The sequence below is a fragment of the Balaenoptera acutorostrata genome, chromosome 17 (assembly GCF_949987535.1).
Source record: "Balaenoptera acutorostrata chromosome 17, mBalAcu1.1, whole genome shotgun sequence".
NCBI classification, from domain to species: Eukaryota; Metazoa; Chordata; class Mammalia; order Artiodactyla; family Balaenopteridae; genus Balaenoptera; species Balaenoptera acutorostrata.
Genome location: NC_080080.1, coordinates 33,327,656 through 33,346,776, shown reverse-complemented (window position 1 = coordinate 33,346,776; position 19,121 = coordinate 33,327,656). Strand labels below are relative to the sequence as shown.

General features: G+C 35.1%; 1 protein-coding gene across 14 annotated transcripts in view; it reads left to right on the top strand.

The window, feature by feature from the left end:
• The window catches only part of RIMS2 (regulating synaptic membrane exocytosis 2), a 605,377-nt gene that overhangs the window by 288,212 nt on the left and 298,044 nt on the right, over nt 1-19,121 (top strand). For all 14 annotated transcript variants that reach the window (XM_057531989.1, XM_057531993.1, XM_057531987.1 and 11 more), the window contains one exon: nt 6,051-6,976. In XM_057531989.1, the coding sequence (XP_057387972.1) occupies nt 6,051-6,976 (926 nt within the window). The remainder of the gene's footprint in view (nt 1-6,050; nt 6,977-19,121) is intronic.

Genomic DNA, 19,121 nt, shown 5'->3' with positions numbered 1-19,121 from the left:
TTATAATGGAGTGGGTGTGAATATACAGCTAGAATATTTAGAAATAGATTGAATAGTTAGTCTAGATGACAAAAAACTTATAAGCAGTGAACAAGAAATGCTACTGATTAAAGTAGACTTAGGGGCTTCCCTGATGGGGCAGTGGTTAAGAATCTGCCTGCCAACGTAGGGGACACAGGTTCGAGCCCTCGTCAGGGAAGATCCCACGTGCCGCGGAGCCACTAAGCCCGTGCACCACAACTACTGAGCCTGCGCTCTAGAGCCCGCGAGCCACAACTACTGAAGCCTGGTCGCCTAGAGCCTGTGCTCTGCAAGAAGAGAAGCCACCGCAATGAGAAGCCCGCTCACTGCAACTAAAGAAAGCCCGCGGACAGCAACGAAGACCCAACGCAGCCAAAAGTAAAAAAATAAAAATAAAAATAAAAAAATAATAGATTTAGGACATTTCTTTATGTGATTTTTCTATAAACTAGTTCCAGTTAAGACCACTATAATATGGTGAAAGAGAAAATAATTGTAGCAACCTAGGTTTTAATAAAGAGAAGTAAGATGAACAGATACTAGGTAAATACAAAGTGAATATAATACTGATATTGTTATATATTAGAACTAGAGATTGATTGATGAATAGGAGTAAAAATTAAGGCACTACATAATGTCACAAATACATTTTATTCTAAAAAAGTCATAATTCTGGATTCTGCCTTTTAATTTCTAAGGGTCTTTGAAGGATTAAGTGAAATATAACATCTTAGATGAATTGCAACGTTCTTCTGAATTAAAATTTATGGGTTAAATACTGTTAAATGCTTTATGATTGTTCAGAGAAGTGTACAGATTATCACTATATTCTTTTTCCTATTAAATGTTTTCCATTTGATAATAATAAATGCCAGGGCCTGCTTATAAAGGCCAGTAGGGAAAATAAAGGTTAAAGATGTAGTACTTATATTTTCATGGATTTTCTTCAGTTTCTGAAAAAAATACAGTGTCTAAGATATATAGCAATTTTAAGTCAAAGAAAGTATATATGAAATAATGATGTGACTGGTAAAAATTGTTCTGACGAGTATTTGAATATTTTGGAATAACTGATAGCAGATTCATCATTGTTTGGTAAGAGTATTCTTAGAATAAAATCTTGCCTTGCTTCTAACATGGTTTTAATAAATATACTATCAGGTACTCTACCTGAAAGCATAGAGTTAAGTAACAGTGACAATAGTCATCCCAATTTCAGAAATTATGTTAAGGAACAGTGACAATAGTCATCCCAATTTCAGCAATCCTGACCAGTGTTCTATTTTACTTAAATCCAGTACAAATCAGCATCTACAGTCTGAGTCACATGCTTCAGGCAAATTTTATAATCTCTAGAACAAAGTGATTGCTGGATTTAATATTGGATTCAGTTTTCCTAAGGTATGATCTTTAAAAAGCACTTAAATAGCTTGCTAAGGTCTAATTAATAATAGAATTTCTTTTAGAATTGAACTGTTTAATGAATAAATATTTTTATTTATCAATACAATGGAATATATATTTCCTGTGTTATAGAGGTTCACTATATTCACTTTTACCCTACTTACTTTCAATAATTTATGTTAATTCCTCAGGGATGAAGTGTTGCTTTTTTTCTCCCCGTTTCTGTCCATACCCAGCATGATGTTAAATGTATTACTAGAAATCCCTAATTTACAAAGAGATTTTGTTCTAAATGTTTAGTTTTAAAGGGATTGACACTCAAAATACATTTTTGCCAAAGAAGTCATTTTATAAACAATAGTCTGAAGTTCAACAAAAGCCAAATTAACATACAATAGAGCTAAATTACACTACTAATAAAAGTAGTTTCTTCATTGCACTTAAGGCCCTATTACTGCCATGGGAGTAGTAGGGAAAAGAGAAGATCTAGACTATTTTAGCACATCAGTGGGTTTGAGTACAAAAGAAGAGAGCAAGCCATGAAAAGTAGAGATAATCTAAGGGAGAATTAATCATTCGGTTCTTTAATTCAGAAGATTGAGCACCTACTATCTGCCATCCTCCTTAGACCCAGGTTGCCTGTTCTCTTGAAACTTAACTTTTAAGGAGTATTATAGACATTTCTGGATAGAAATGGGTAAGATTACCCAGGGAAGAAGTGCAGTGAGGAAGAAGGCCATCATTAAGTTGACTGTCCTTCAAAATATCCAATTTTTCCTTGAACATTTTCTGAAATTTTTTACTTCACTTTCTTGTACGGCTTTAAGTTCCACATTTTAGAGATTAATTTGTATTAACAATCTTAGGCATGTAAGTATTTTTGATAATATTGTAAAACCAGTGTCCATTCATTCTGATTTAGTCTGCTTGTTTTTCTTTTGACTTTCAACTGAGATAAAATATAATGAGGTATTTACCAAATATGGTAAATTACAGTTTACTCATTTGGGGGCATGAAATCTTTTGGAAAGGAGGAGCATGTGAAAAAGGCTTAGTGGACTGCTTTTAGATGGGTTCTAGAGATGAACTACCCTGGACAATCCTTGATTCAATAAAATAACAATTAAGAATTCAGTAAATTTATATTTTATAAAACAGCTTTGAGTAAAAAAAAAGGGAAAGAAAAGAAAAGAATAGCAACTTAATGAGAATACCCAAAACATCCCCAGCAAAGCTGTATGTTTTACATAAATGGGCTACATATCATGTAACTATGCTATTCAGGTCTTAGTTCAAATGTACTTGTTTAGAAAGAACTTCCTTATTGAAAGTAGCTTCACTCAGTCACTTTTTGTAATTTTACCCTGTTTCAGTTTTCTTCTATAGGACTTGTTACTATATGAAATTACCTTAATTTGTTTATATGCTTACTGTCTGTCTTCCCTACTAGAAAGAACTTCTTGAGGGCTGAGACCTTATGTGTCTTTTCTCTGTTGCATTTCCAGCAACCAGAATCATACCTAGCCCATAGTAAGCACTAAATAAATATTCGTTGAGTGACTGAATAAATACTGGAGGTACAAAGGTGTGTTAGACATAGTCCTTTCTGGTTCAAAATTTGAAGTCTAGTGGACAACACAGAACACTAGTTAGGTAATTGTCTGTAGGATGATTAGTAATATGCTGGGGAAACACAGCTGCTCTTACTGGCCTATTGTAATGAAGTAATACTGCTTTCATGTAGCAAATCACATCTGACTTCCTTTTTTATGTTTCCAAAGTTCATATGCTTATATATAGCTATAAAATTTCCTATTCAGTCCACACTACATTTTAAGGAAATTAAAATTTATTTAATTAAGCAATCTCTAAATGAAATTTTAAAAATTCTTTTATGTACCATATAAATCTGAGAAACACTAGCCTTACTCTTGAAACAGTATCAATTTCTTTATATTAAATTAGATTTATGAATTACACATTTTTAGAGAAAATATATTTATTAACTTAGATTGGAAAAAATTGTTATATTATTTTAAACATACTGAAATGAATTTGAATTCCTAACATAAATTCTACATCTAATCTAATGGAGGTTAGATGGTCAGTTTGAGAAGGAACTAATTTAATTGCTTATTCTTTAGAGTTCCCTAGAGAAATTCTCACTTATCTCAGTTAGTATATATATTTTTGGTATAGTTAGTACTAAGTAGCTAGTTAATGAGATGTGAGTATATTGAAAATTGGCGCTAGTCAGTTAATTACATCTTGATAAGAGCATCCTTATTATTTTTTGCGATGCTTTAAGCTTTCACTTAGGCATATTAACTTGATGAAGTTGTGGTATCAGTAGTATAAGATCATAATCTCTAAGAAATGGAAGAGGGTTTTAGAATCATTCAGCTTCTTATAAGGGTTATCTCTTAATCATTCCTGTATTCCTAATCTATATTATAGTGTGTGGCATTTAGTTCTTACCTAATACATATTTGTTAAAATAATATTTGAGTTAATGTGTATAATCTATGTCTCTCGCTTTAAAGCACAGACTCTCAAAGATTAAATGGCTTTATAGGTTCAAGTAACTGGTTAATAGCAGAAATAGGACTAAGAAACCCAGATCCCTTAACTTTAGTGTTCTTTTCATGATACATTGCTACCATACTAGAGTATTTTTTCTTTATTCATATGTATAAAAATAATGACAAAAAGTAAAATGAATTATGCATAACAGACACATAAATAGGATATTATGTAGGTTAATACTGTATAATTTATTTTGAGTGCTCTGTTTTGATTGTATATTTTAAACTGTAGGAATCTATGGTGTTATGTAACAATTGTAACCTAAAAGATTTGTAATTAAGTCCTAAATGTTTTATATGTAAATGTAAAAAAAAAGCACATACACTTGCTTAATCATAAAACATTTAAGGGAACAGGCCAGCTCCTTCATTTACTGCAATACTTTCCCCTTTATGGCTCTAGGTTAGAGTCAACCCTAACAATGCACATGTGTGAGATTTGAAAGGTAGAAGAGTTAAAGAAACCATGATTGTCGAGCAGAGTTGTTGGCAGGCAGATAGGCAGATGTGAAAGTCTTAGTGGCTCCTAGATGAAACTCCTTTTAATTGACCACCCTAATGCTGTAGGCAGCTGAGGTAATTGGTGGCAAATTACTCAAGACTTTTGGAATTCACAGCAGTTTCCTAATGACCATTTTGAGAACCCTGTCTTTGGTTCTCCAGACTAAGAACAGCATTATCTTCTCTGACGTTCATTCCTTAGCAGGTTCAACAGTTGTGTAGTTTTTTTTTTTTTTTTTTTTTTTTTTAGTTGTGTAGTTTTGATTTCTATATTGAAACTCCGACTCCCTGGAAAACCTAGAGTGATTTGTTTCTGTTAACGAACCCTAACTGATGCATTGGCAGACTGCATTCCAGATATGGGGGAAAGGGACTAGGTGATACAAAAAAGGATTGAGAGGAGAATGATGATGCAGCTGGGTTGGGTCACTCCATGTGTATCCTTTCTCTGCTCTTTCTTTTGGAATCAAAAAAAATATTGTCTAAGAAATTCTCAACTGAGTTATCTAATCTTGGTCATCTTTAACTTCAACTGACCCCACTATTTCATGTGTCCTGGTAAAATCTCTGTAACAGTTATTCTAAACCTTTTCTGTCATCTTCAGGATTCCAGTTCCATTGCTTCTCATGGCTAGTGATTGCCATTATCTGAGTTTGTGCCAGAGAAGAGGACAGCGTGAATATTTTGTTGACAAAGAGTATGATGTGTGATTGCAAGTTCTACCAGGTTATACTGGTGTTAGAGGGGCAGGTTGAAAACTTAACAAACACTCTCTTCTTCTGAGTCTGTAAGGACATATTAGGAGTCAGCTATGAAGACAGAGAAGTGTCATGGAGCTGGCCTTAATTTAATGAAGATGGAATAAAAATAGCAGATCTTTGTGACTTTTTTAAATGAACAAATCATTACAGTTGGTATTTATTTAAATTGATTATCTCAAGTTAGAGCAGTAAAGGATTGGAGATATAATGATAAGATGAAGATTTAGATGAACCGATACTAGGAGTGATCTAGGTAGATGTTGAATGAAAAATGATTTTTAAGAGCCAACCCTTAGTTTCAGTTGAAAGCATTCAACTCTTGAGCTGAATCAGTTTGACTTCATCACGTTTTCAAGTGACTATGAAATCAAGGTGTCAGGAATAGAGAGAAAGGAAGGTGGAATTTTTCTAAGCTTCTGAATAACAATTGGGAGATAGTTTCAGTGTATTGAGCCAAGCAAAGAAATTAGAATAAAGGTTCTTTTGCTGCAGTAGAGTATGATGTTGATTATCTAATTTCAGGGCCAATGTATATTCCATATGGGCGTGCCAGGCATTTAAGAAGCATATTAAAAGTACCTTTTAAATTTCCTATTTGAACTGAATAAAATGAATATTAGTAAAACTTTTGTTATGGTGTGATTTTAAAATGAAATTTTTAAAAAAAAGGAGCAAAAGAAGTATTTGAATTTATCCATCAACCTGCCAGTGAATCAGTAAAATGTGAAATTGCCTAAATTCTGCTCTTTTCCTTATTCTTTTTCTTTGGTTACTTAGGAAAAGAAGTCCATCAGTGTCCAGAGATCAGAATAGAAGATACGACCAAAGGGAAGAAAGAGAAGAATATTCACAGTATGCTACTTCGGACAGCGCGATGCCTAGATCTCCATCAGATTATGCTGATAGGAGGTCTCAACGTGAACCTCAGTTTTACGAAGAGTCTGATCATATAAATTATAGGGACTCCAACAGGAGAAGTCATAGACATTCCAAAGAATATATTGTAGATGATGAGGATGCGGAGGGCAGAGATGAATATGAAAGGCAAAGGAGAGAGGAGGAATACCAGGCACGCTATCGAAGTGATCCGAATTTGGCCCGTTATCCAGTAAAGCCACAACCCTATGAAGAACAAATGCGTATCCATGCTGAAGTGTCACGAGCCAGGCATGAGAGAAGGCACAGTGATGTTTCTTTAGCAAATTCTGAACTGGAAGACTCCAGGATTTCTATGCTAAGGATGGAACGACCATCAAGGCAAAGATCTGTATCTGAACGTAGAGCTGCCATGGAAAATCAGCGATCTTATTCAATGGAAAGAACTCGAGAGGCTCAGGGACCAAGTTCTTATCCACAAAGGACCACAAACCATAGTCCTCCTACCCCCCGGAGGAGTCCAATACCCATTGATAGACCAGACATGAGACGTACTGACTCACTAAGGAAACAACAGCACTTAGATCCTAGCTCTGCTGTAAGGAAAACAAAACGTGAAAAAATGGAAACAATGTTAAGGAACGATTCTCTCAGTTCTGACCAGTCAGAGTCAGTGAGACCTCCACCACCAAAGCCTCATAAATCAAAGAAAGGAGGTAAAATGCGCCAGGTTTCATTGAGCAGCTCAGAGGAGGAATTAGCTTCTACACCTGAATATACAAGTTGCGATGATGTTGAGATTGAAAGTGAGAGTGTAAGTGAAAAAGGTAAGCACTATATTCTAATCACACATTTTCCTGTAATTGATTAGATAAGGGTTTTCTTTTTAGGTTGTATTTCTGAGTAGACATTTAATTGTTAGACATTACTACTTTTAAGTTCTTTAATGATGCTGGTTATGTGAAGAAAATTTCAAGTTATAAAAAGTGAATATCTTTGGTAATTCATGTAGTAGAAAAGTCTATTGACATTTTTAAGAATTGGTTTTTGCTTTGTTTCTGAAAATGTTCTTGCATCACTTGATGGCATATTTAAAAATACCTATTAGCTATAGTTGTAAAAATAACATTTTTTATGTGTTTCCTTTTAAAAGGAACAATATGTTTACTATAGGACATCTGAAAAATTGCTCAGTGTAAAGAATGAAATACAAGCTATCCACAATCCTTTCCCCCATATATAGCTATTGCTAACATTTTGTTGTATTTTCTTCCCTTTTTCCGATGCATGTGTATTTTACATATTTACAAAATTGGTATCATACTATATAATTTTGTATTCTGATTTTTTTCAGTTGATATCATACCATTAACTTTTCTCCAAGCCTTTAGATGTTCTTCAGAAATGTTTTAAATGGCTGCACTGATGTTCTATCATAAGGCTGTACCATAAACTATTCATCTATCTGGGGTCATTGCAGTTGTTTCCAGTGGCTGGTATAAATAATATTATAATGGCTATCTTTATACATAATTTTTTGCCTGTTTTCTGAGTATTTCACAAATACATATTTGTGCTTTGATTCTTTTAAGCTTTTAATTCAGATTACCAACCTGCTCTCCAGAAAGGTTATAACACTCCATTCTCCTGTCAGATGTGCTTGAGTTTTCAGTCTTGATACACCAAATTTTTGCCATTTGAATAGACCACAAAAAATAGTATCTGTCATTTTAATTTGAATTTGATTGTGAAGATGAATGTTTTGTATGTTTATTGGTGTTTGATATATTCTTCTATGAATTGTCTTGTTTGTTGCTTTTATTTCTTCTGCCCATGGTCCTATTGGGTATTAATTAGTTTTGCTCTTATTGGTTTATAAGATATTTTTGTATGGTTAGAATTTAACCCATTTAACTGTCATCTGTTCCAAATGTATTTCCCATTTTGATGTTTAGCTGCTAATTTTCTTTGGTCATTTGGAAATACTGAATTTAGTATAGCTAAGTCTTTGCATATTTGGTGATTTTTTTCCCATTCCTTTTATCCCTAGAAACTCTTTATTCATCCCCAAATCAGTTGAATATTTAACTGTACACTTTCTCATGTTTTTATTATTTATTTTTTTAAACTTTAACTTTTTAATCTTTCTGTAATTTATTTTGCTAAATGCCACAATACACCTGATAGATATCTAAGCAGATTAAGAAGCTAAACTAACTCAAAGTTAATTTGTAAGTGCATAGCCAGAAGGTAGATTTACAAATGGGAATAAAGGAGAGTTTTTTGTTTCTTGATAAATTGCAACATGTAAAATGTTTAAGATAGTAATTCCTTCTAGTTGCAGAAATATTTCCTTGTTAATTATGGATAAAACACTATGTTAAGTATTTGCCTAAAGAAAAAGGATTGTTTTTAATGGAAAACTTAGTATCCAAGAAACATATCTAGTATATATCAAGGGAAAAATCTTTCAGATTTCAGTTTGTGGGATATTTGAGAGGGTGTTTAGCTAGCTGGATGAAAAATTAAAAGCAGAGTTAAATTATAGACTAGTTGTTGAAGTTAGTTTGGTAAATAGGAAACGTTAACCTTTAACTTACGCTGAAGTCTCTGTTAAATTGAACTAGAATATAGTAGATGATGCCTAGATATTGCTATTTAGAATAGCTTTAAAATTTTAATGATGCAATTGGTTCAATGAATAGAAAAATACAAAGCTTTGTGAAGGACATATTGCTATTAATTGGTAAGAGGCATATCAGAGCAAATACCCTAATGGTGTTACAAATGTTTTACAAACCAATTTTATTTGACTTATAAAAGCACTGAAATAGCAGAAAGGTTGAATCTAAGTCTATTTCAATATTTTGAGAAGTATACAGTAGATTCATTCATTCATTCATTTTTTATATCATTCAACTAAACTATATTAAATATCATTAATTATAGTACTAGAGTATGAAACATGAACTATGAAAGCATTTCCTATCACCCTAGAATTGCAGCTTTGTAGAACAGGAGAAAGAACTGTGCTGAAAATTTGACCGCATTTGTGCTAGCTGACTCATTCAAGAAAATTGTATGTAGGTTGGACTTTTGTTTTTGTTAGCTTGAACTTGGAGCTGTCTGTCTGTTTTCCTTTCTAGGATGTATCCATGAGAAGAGCTTCTTGAGAAATTACTTGGGATATGGGGAGATGTGTTTCAAAGCAAAAGGGCAGCTCAAATTATTGCCATCCTTAACCCCATTCTCCCTGGTACTGCTTATCTGCCTCTTTTTGTAGGGTTTAGGTTGGTAAAGATCTCTTTCAGGAGCAAATAAAGTCAGCCTGACACAATAAGCGTGGAATCCTAGAGTGCAAGAATGTTGTTAACTCTTTCAACAGAGGATCTAATGAAATATAAGTGAAGGTTTCATTTCATAGGGATCTAAGATGCTCCTGATACTTTTGTCCAAATCTTGAAATATATAATTACCTTAATTCATGGAATGGATTGTTGAATAAAATAGTAAGATCATGAAAACTGTGAACTGTAATGAATGATCAAGATGATAAGAAAAGTTAGACTGTATGTAAGATGAAGGACATCAAAAAAAGGAGACTAAAAGAGAATAAAAGGATGCTAAAATTCTAGGTTTAGAATAAATGAGTATGAATGGAATACATTTCAGTCTCTTCAAACCAAATGCATTTTAGATATGATTATATATGTAGAACCTAGAAAAATGGTACAGATGAACCAGTTTGCAGGGCAGAAATAGAGACACAGATGTAGAGAACAAACGTATGGACACCAAGGGGGGAAAGTGGCGGGGGCGGTGGTGGTGGTGGGATGAATTGGGAGATTGGGATTGACATGTATACACTGATGTGTATAAAATGGTTAACTAATAAGAACCTGCTGTATAAAAAAAATAAGTAAAATAAAATTCAAAAATTAAAAAAAATAGATATGATTATATCTTACACAATAGTACACATATTCAGAAGTGTGTGTGTGTATGCGTGAATGTGCACACAATGTTCAAAGAGTCAGCAGGTCAATCGAGTTTAAATTTTTTTCTTACAGATGATTGTAAAAGCCACTTTATTTCAGCATATCCTACTCTATACATGTTGAGAATTTTTTAAAGAAAAAATTTATTTCCCATGGGACCATTGCCCTTCGCCTTGTTATTAAGGGTACCTAGGTTTTGATTAACCTAGAATTTGGGCCTCATATCCTATTCTTGAGATAGTAGAGGGGGCAAGTCTCCAAATTTTACTGAGGAAACAGGAAATATGTGTTTCTAATTTTAAACTTTATGTATTTTTTCAAAGAAATAATAAGTGACAATAAATTATATCTTTTTATTTATTTGATTCAGCAAATTTAAGGAGCCAGTTCCAGCCACTAAGCTGGGTACTTGGATCCTGTGGTATAAAAGACATATGCCTATTTTTGTTTTGCTTTAATCTGGGAAAGTTTTAAAATTTCACCTTTATTTTTGGAGAATAATTTCTTTGGATATAGAATTCTTGGTTGACAGAGTTTTTCCCTCTCTCTCAGTACTTTGCATATGTCATTGCAGTTTCTTCTGGTGATAAGAGGCTTACCTTCCGATGGGTCGCTGCTGTGTCTGCATAGTCTAATTGCCAGCTAGAGATTTGGACAGAAATTGTGCTCAAATATTCTCAGCTTTTAAGGCTTTCACCCTCTGCTAATCAATCTGTATATAGTGTTGGGGACACATTCGGAGTTCAGCCAGTTTTCAAGTCACTTGCTTGGATTTTACTTTCTACTGGAATATCCCAGGATCTACCCTGAACATGGTATAATTTCCTAGTCAGTATGATATGTGTGGAGAGTTTATCAAGTTTTTTTTCTGTGGGTCTCTCATTTCCAGGGCTTCCCTGTCAAATTCTGGCTGGTCTGCTATTCACTGTATGTGCGACTGCAATCTTAGGCTAGCTAAGCTGTTGTTCTCTCTTTGTTTCCTATTGAGTTTGCTTCTTCTAGCAGACAGAGCCATGGGTTTTCACCCCACCCCAAATCAAGTAGCAAAGCTGCTGGTTTTCCCAGCCAGCCTTGTGCTGCTGAAACTATTGATCCTTTATGTATGTATAACAGAAGGGGGCTGTGGGAGCAGCTCCAGGTAAGAAGGTAACCGACTTCTGTTGTTATTTTCTGAAACTCTAGCATTTTTCTCAATTTTTTAATGTGGCTTTGTTTGATTTCCACAGTCATGCAATTGTTGTTTTTGACGGTTTCATCCAGGCTTCTACTTGGTTTTTTGTAACGAGAACTAGTTGACACTTCAAGCCACTGAGCCAGAAGTTCTTCCTTTATCATGATTTTGCGAGTCTGGAACTCAGACAGGGTTCAGTTGCGTAATTTTCTTCTTCATAGAGTGTTATGTGGAATATAGTCAAAAATACTGTAATAATTTTGTATGGTGACAGATGGTAATGAGACTGTGTTGATCATTTTGTAATATATAAAAATATTGAATCACTATGTTGTACACCTGAAACTAATACAATATTGCAAGTCAATTATACTTCAATAAAATATAAAATGAAATAAAACAGGGATGTAATGTGTTAAATAAAAAATAAGGATGCAGGATGATTCATCCTTATTTTTTATTTAATCTTTACCAGTTGGGGAGGGTATTTTCAGAGGTTTCCAGTTGGCCCATTACGATAGTTTTTGTTTGTTTGTTTTTTAGGCCGCACCACGCGGCATGTGGGATCTTAGTTCCCCGACCAGGGATCGAACCCGTGCTCCCTGCAGTGGAAGTGTGGAGTCCTAACTACTGGACCGTCAGGGAAGTCCCCATTATGATAGTACTTAATCCCACAGGCCAAGGAATATTAGTTCTTCCAAATGCCAAATCTGTCTGTTTGGGGACTGCTGTAATTACCACTGTTAGAACTTGATAAATTAGTAACAACACCTGTGAGGGAATAAGGGCAGAAAGACTTTGAAGAGGAAGTAAAATTGTGAACAGATACCTCAACCAATGGGAGGGAGCATAACTTCTCGGGTAAAGGACTCAGCTATGAGCACTGAGCATGCCACACTTGGGGCAGCTTGAGGAATGAGTGCAGTTCTGAGGGGTTCATACGGGTGGTATACAACAACATCCACTAAGATTTTGTTCTGAGTATTGTCCCCTTGTGTTTACAAGAGGGATATAACAATTTTAAGCATCCTGTACTAAAATACCCTTCTGAAACTGAGAGAAACTTTTCTAGAAGCCTCCTCTTTATACTTCTTCATGTGTTTTTTGGGCCATAATTGTTACTCATGCCAGTTCCTAACTAATCGCTGGCAATGGAGTTAGAATTATCAAGATTGGCTTTGAGTTCACAGTTCTAAGGGGATAGGAGGTAATTGTTGGGTAGAGAACCAATTATGCCTGCCAAAAGTATTCATTGTAAGGGTTATAATAGTGCAAAACTGGAGAAAACTCAACTCTACAAACGTAATGTGCTGGAGCTGGTTGATACCAACTTGTGAGAACCAGCTGTGTGCATCTCTTCCCAATTCCGCATTCAGTGACATACTGTTGGTAGTTCAAAATTGGCTTAAGTGAAAGTATTTGCACTATGGAAGTAGACAAATGTTACAAAGCAGGACCTGTTTTCTCCCTAGAAAACAGGTTGTTAAAAATTAGTTACCATATCACTAAAATCTATTTGAAGTTTTGATAATTATGGAGGCTATGGTAACAAGGAAAATTATCCAGGCTATAATGTAAACTTATTTTAGAAGCTGAATTAAAAGTTATGTCTGCTATGTTAAAATGAGATATGCATATAGAACTAGAAAGAAATAAGGATATATTAGAAGTTTGGGGGGCAACAGTTTGCAAAAAAAATTTTAAAGTAGAATTTCATTAGTATGGCTATAATGTTTATGTAATAAAAAAGAAAAAAGGAAACTGTTAACTAAGTTGTGTTACTGTATTCCATCTTTAGTGATCATCCACCATGCAATCTCAGAGTACATATCAAAAAATATTATGAATATAATCTTATGCATTAGGTAGGTCATGCTTAATGCCTAAAAAATGTGAAAAAAACCCGTTATTTACTTTATAACAACATTCATTTCCCCATAACATTTTCCTCACAACACCATCAAATTTATAGGGTGTTGACTTTTTTTATGCTTTATGCTTCATCTTTATATTTGCATTAAAATTCAAATAAAATTAAACTAGTCATTCATTTACTATCTCCTTTTGATATGCATGCCTTACCCAGATCACATAGCCTTCCAGAATCTTTTACAAGTTGGAAATAAGCATTTAACATGTAACAGTCCTTTCAGGAAATTTCTCAAGACTAACATTTTAATGGAATCTAATAGGACAATTCATTACTTGAGAAAACTTCTGACAGGCTACTTAAGTGATTACTATATCCAATAGATGCAGAACATTTTTTTAAAATGTTGATATCAAAATATAGCAAGCAGTCTCCTAGTTGATTTATCTTTATTTTCTGTCATATGCAATGCTACTCTGCACAAAAGAGGGATTCCATTATAGTGTAAAATGGCCACTAGCACAAAATAAAAATTTCAAAAGAAAACTTTTCATCTCCAAAATGTCAGTAACAATAATGAATTAAGATCTCTGATTTAAATATTCATTTGCAAATATTATATAAAATAATAAATGCTTTTTAAGGTATGCTGTATAAAATTTTTCCCTTTTCTGCTTATTTATTAAAAACTGAAATGAATGCATATCAACAATGTGGTGTTGATATTACCAAACTGCTATATTGGAATACATTTATTTGTAGTGAAAATGTGTACCATCTTTAAATAAGACAACTTTGATTTTGAATTACAGGCCAGGCAAGTATATTCAAATGTAGGTATCAATAGCATATTCTGACCGTTGGTTAACTTCTATTGATTGAGAAGTTTGACATTCACTTTGACAGATTTATTTGAAGTAGTAAACAAAAATAAACTAAATGCTGGCTAAATAGTCTTCATCTAATTTATTTTGAGACAACTGCAGTTGTTTCTGTGATCCAATTATACTTAGCTGTATTTGGAAAAATTACTTGTCATTGCACTTTGCTTCTTTTATTACCCTTTTGCTGAGCTGGTTCATATGCCCCCACCACATGCTCTGTCTCCCTCTCTGTTCTTCCTCTTTTTCTCTGTATCTCTCTGCTTCCCACTGAGGCTTTCCTGTTCCCCATCTCTTTCTCTTTTGCTCCTCTGTTGTCTACCCCCACTTCATGCACTTGACACTTTTGTGTGGTGCCTTCAGTCAAGATTTGTTATATTTCAGGTAGGCTCGTAAATTGTGTATCCTTTTCTTTTAATCCAACCCACCTTTATAATATTAATCTATTTTGTTTAAATCACACATCGAGGAACAGATTCTATTAATTAAATACTTCTAACGCTAGAAAATTAGAAGGGCTAATGTAGGTACTTTTTGTTTAATATTAGGCTACCTTGAGAACTACAAAGAAAAGGAAAATATGTTTTTTGTTTGTTTTTGTTTTTTTAAACAGTTCACATTTATTATTGATAACAATAAAAAAATCTTTTAAAGACTATCAGTATTGTATCACCAAGAGTGAGGTAATATGTTTATAAAACATTTACAGAATTTGATACGTAAATAATGAAATTAGGAAAGAAAGTGAATTTTAAGACACTAGTAATAGAGGGGAAACCAAAAGGATCGTTAGTGCTGAAAACAGGTGAAACGACAGCAGCATTTTAAAAAGAGTGCAGGGCACTGAAGTAGAGTCACGATAAACTGTGTGATCAAAGTCTGCCTGCCTCACAGCCCCCTTCCAAGGAGAATAGGGCGATGGGTACTCAGGAGTAACCCTTTAAGTATTTGTGCAGTGCTGTGCTGTAAACGCTTAAGGATGCATTCAACTCTTTGGGGATGAAACAGTGCCACTTCTGAGTCAACTCAAAAAGAGCCGCTCTTCAGACGGGGAGAGGGGTGGCTGAAATTCAGATAGTTCTACAAGCGCCCCTGGGCTGATGTGGACTGTCGAGTGAAGTGTTTTCTTGGCAGCTGTCAGCAAAATCGCCATCTGAGACACAGAGAAAGAGAGACGGGACCGTCTCCAGGTCCTGAGAATTTGGAAACAGGAAGCAGCACGGATGCACTCACTAACCCTACTGTGCTTTCTGGAAACAAGCCTTTAGGTGCCAATGGTGAGCTTCTCTTGTGAAGGAAACGCACAGCTGCGCTCCAGACGGGCCCGCAGCCGTGGGAGAAGCCCAGGAACGGCCTCGGCGTGCAGGCAGCCGCCGAGTATCGCTGCCTGGGAAGGCTGCTCCGCTCCTCCCGAGCCCTCCGGACACCTCCCCGCGGGCACACACTCGTCCACACAGCTCTCCCGCCACACGGCACCCACCTAACACCTCCAGGGCAGGTTTACAACCACGCAACTCAGGGTTTCCATGCCCATTACACGCTGACGATGGCCGCCTGGTTTTTGGCCCAGATCCTTAAAAGCACAGCCTCCGCCACATGCCCACCACGGCACACGTCTTCATGGACCACGGACCCAAGGCAACACGTGGACAGATTCGCAAAGAACCTGCTTTTCCCATAACAAGCTGAGAAAACGAGGGCCAATAAAAGGTAGACCAGGCTTGGTAATTGGAATCAAAAAGAAAAAGTAAAAAGCAGACCAACCTCACAATCTGACCTGCTTCTATGAAATCGAACCCTTCGTTACTTGAACTAAGTTTCTACTCGCCCCGTCCCCCGCTGACACACACCCACCCCGAGACACACATGCTTGCAGGCACACACACGCCCACAATTTCCTGTCACAAAGAAGCAGAGGAACAGATCGAGGAACAGATTCTATTAATTAAATACTTCTAACGCTAGAAAATTAGAAGGGCTAGTGTAGGTACTTTTTGTTTAATATTAGGCTACCTTGAGAACTACACAGAAAAGGAAAATATGTTGTACAACCAAATGCCCATTCCCCTTCACCCCCTCCCCTGCAGATTCCCTTTTGGTAGACTTTATATGAAATTAAGATTGTATTTAAGTGTGAATTTCCCCATGATGCAAGACTTTTAATATCAGCTTGACTACCTCACACAATTTTAATTATATTAAGTAAGTAGTATTAGAAGTACATAATGCCACCATTCTATGTTTGAATTTACGTGTTATTTATTAATAATAGCCTTGACTGCTTTAGGTGTTGGAAAGCTTTTAAATTTATTCAGAAAAAAACTATAACTATTTAGCTTTATGAATTATAACTGATAGAGCCCATTAAAACTCATTGTCTTATTATGAAAATATATTGATTTAGGAAAGCATGCTTAACATTTGCTAATATTTTTTCCTGTTTTTATTCTATTTTGTAGTGGTTTCCAGTAGTTAAAAATTGTATAAACATGATTTTTAAAATATTTGTAAGAGTGAAGACCCAAATCAAATGATTGATATTCAAATTGTAAATGCCAAGTAAAGATTAGCAGAAGAGAAACGGAAATTAGAATTAATTAATAATGCAAAAGTCATTAAAGAGAAATAACTGATAGGTTTCAGATATGATGAGTTTGATAAGAATCTAGTTTAACTGATAAAACATATGGTGATGTGAAAGAAAGCATATTTCTGCTTAAACTTCCATAAAATACAGATAATAATACCGATATTTTCTCAAACCTCACTCTCAAATTCTGTTTAATACAGTTTAATTCAGTAGGAAAAAAATGTATTCCATGCCTATTGTGTGCCTGATGCTGTGCTAAGTGTTATGTGTAAGATGAGTACAGCGTGATCTCTGCTCGAGAGAGAAGCATGTAAGCAAACAAGAGGAATACAATATGTTAGATATGAAATAATTTAATACGAGACATCGATGTAATTTAGAGAAGGTACCGATAATTCTGCCTTGACTTATGAGGAAGGACTTGACAGAGGAGTTGCTATGTGCATTGGGTTTTGAAGGTTGAATAGAATTTTCCAGGAGGACAAAGCAGGTATCGGATGGGGATAGGTGGTCATTCTACACATTGGAGTATAACCATTATGTCAGTAAGAACAATTTTTATGGAGTACTGACTATTTGCCAGGCACTGCTTGACATTGGAGTGGGGCAAAGATGAAGAAAGACATTTCCTTTCCTTAAGAAATTAATAAGCCTTTGAGGAGCTAATGTGGTTGATAGGTTTATTAATTATCCTTTTTTAGAGAGAAGCAATGTGGTATATTAGAGCAATGGGTTGAAAATACACACACCAGGTTCTTTTCAAGGCTTTGCCAGTGATCCCATTGTAATCTTAAGAAGGTAATTTAACTTTCTGGTCTTTAATTTCCACTCAAAAATAAAGAAAATAGACTCAATGTGTTAAAAACTATGCCAAATAGAGCACCAGATTTCTTTTTCTTTTTTTTGAATTTTATTTTATTTCTTTTTTATACAGCAGTTTCTTATTAGTTATCTTTTATACATACTAGTGTATTTATGTCAATCCCAATCTCCCAATTCATCCCACCACCACTACCACCACCCACCCCCAGCTTTCCCCCCTTGGTGTCCATACATTTGTTCTCTACATCTGTGTCTCTATTTCTGCCCTGCAAACTGGTTCATCTGTACCACTTTTCTAGGTTCCACATGTATGTGTTAATATACGATATTTGTTTTTCTCTTTCTGACTTACTTCACTCTGTATGACAGTCTCTAGATCCATCCACCTCACTACAAATAACTCAATTTTGTTCTTTTTTATGGCTGAGTAATATTCCATTGTATATATGTACCACATCTTCTTTATCCATTCATCTGTTGATGGGCATTTAGGTTGCTTCCATGACCTGGCTATTGTAAATAGTGCTGCCATGAACATTGGGGTGCATGTGTCTTTTTGAATTATGGTTTTCTCTGGGTATATGCCCAGTAGTGGGATTGCTGGGTCATATGGTAATTCTATTTTTAGTTTTTTAAGGAACCTCCATACTGTTCTCCATACTGGCTGTATCAATTTACATTCTCACTAACAGTGCAAGAGGGTTCCCTTTTCTCCACACCCTCTCCAGCATTTGTTGTTTGTAGATTTTCTGATGATGCCCATTCTAACTGGTGTGAGGTGATACCTCATTGTAGTTTTGATTTGCATTTCTCTAATAATTAGTGATGTTGAGCAGCTTTTCATGTGCTTCTTGGCCACCTGTATGTCTTCTTTGGAGAAATGTCCATTTAGATCTTCTGCCCATTTTTTGATTGGGTTGTTTATTTAATATTGAGCTGCATGAGCTGTTTATATATTTTGGAGACTAATCCTTTGTCTGTTGATTGGTTTGCAAATATTTTCTCCCATTCTGAGGGTTGTCTTTTCGTCTTGTTTGTAGTTTCCTTTGCTGTGCAAAGCTTTTAAGTTTCATTAGGCCCCATTTGTTTATTTTTGTTTTTATTTCTATTCCTCTAGGAGGTGGATCAAAAAAAATCTTGCTGTGATTTATGTGAAAAAGTGTTCTTCCTATGTTTTCCTCTAAGAGTTTTATAGTGTCCGGTCTTACATTTTCGTCTCTAATCCATTTTGAGTTTATTTTTGTGTAGGGTGTTAGGGAGTGTTCTAATTTCATTCTTTTACATGTAGCTGTCCAGTTTTCCCAGCACCACTTATTGCAGAGACTGTCTTTTCTCCATTGTATATCCTTGCCTCCTTTGTCATAGATTAGTTTTGACCATAGGTGCGTGGGTTTATCTCTGGGCTTTCTATCCTGTTCCATTGTTCTATATTTCTGTTTTTGTGCCAGTACCATATTGTCTTGATTACCGTAGCTTTGTAGTATAGTCTGAAGTCAGGGAGACTGATTCCTCCAGCTCTGTTTTTTTCCCTCAAGACTGCTTTGGCTATTCAGGGTCTTCTGTGTCTCCATACAAATTTTAAGATTTTTTGTTCTAGTTCTGTAAAAAATGGCACTGGTAATTTGATAGGGATTACATTG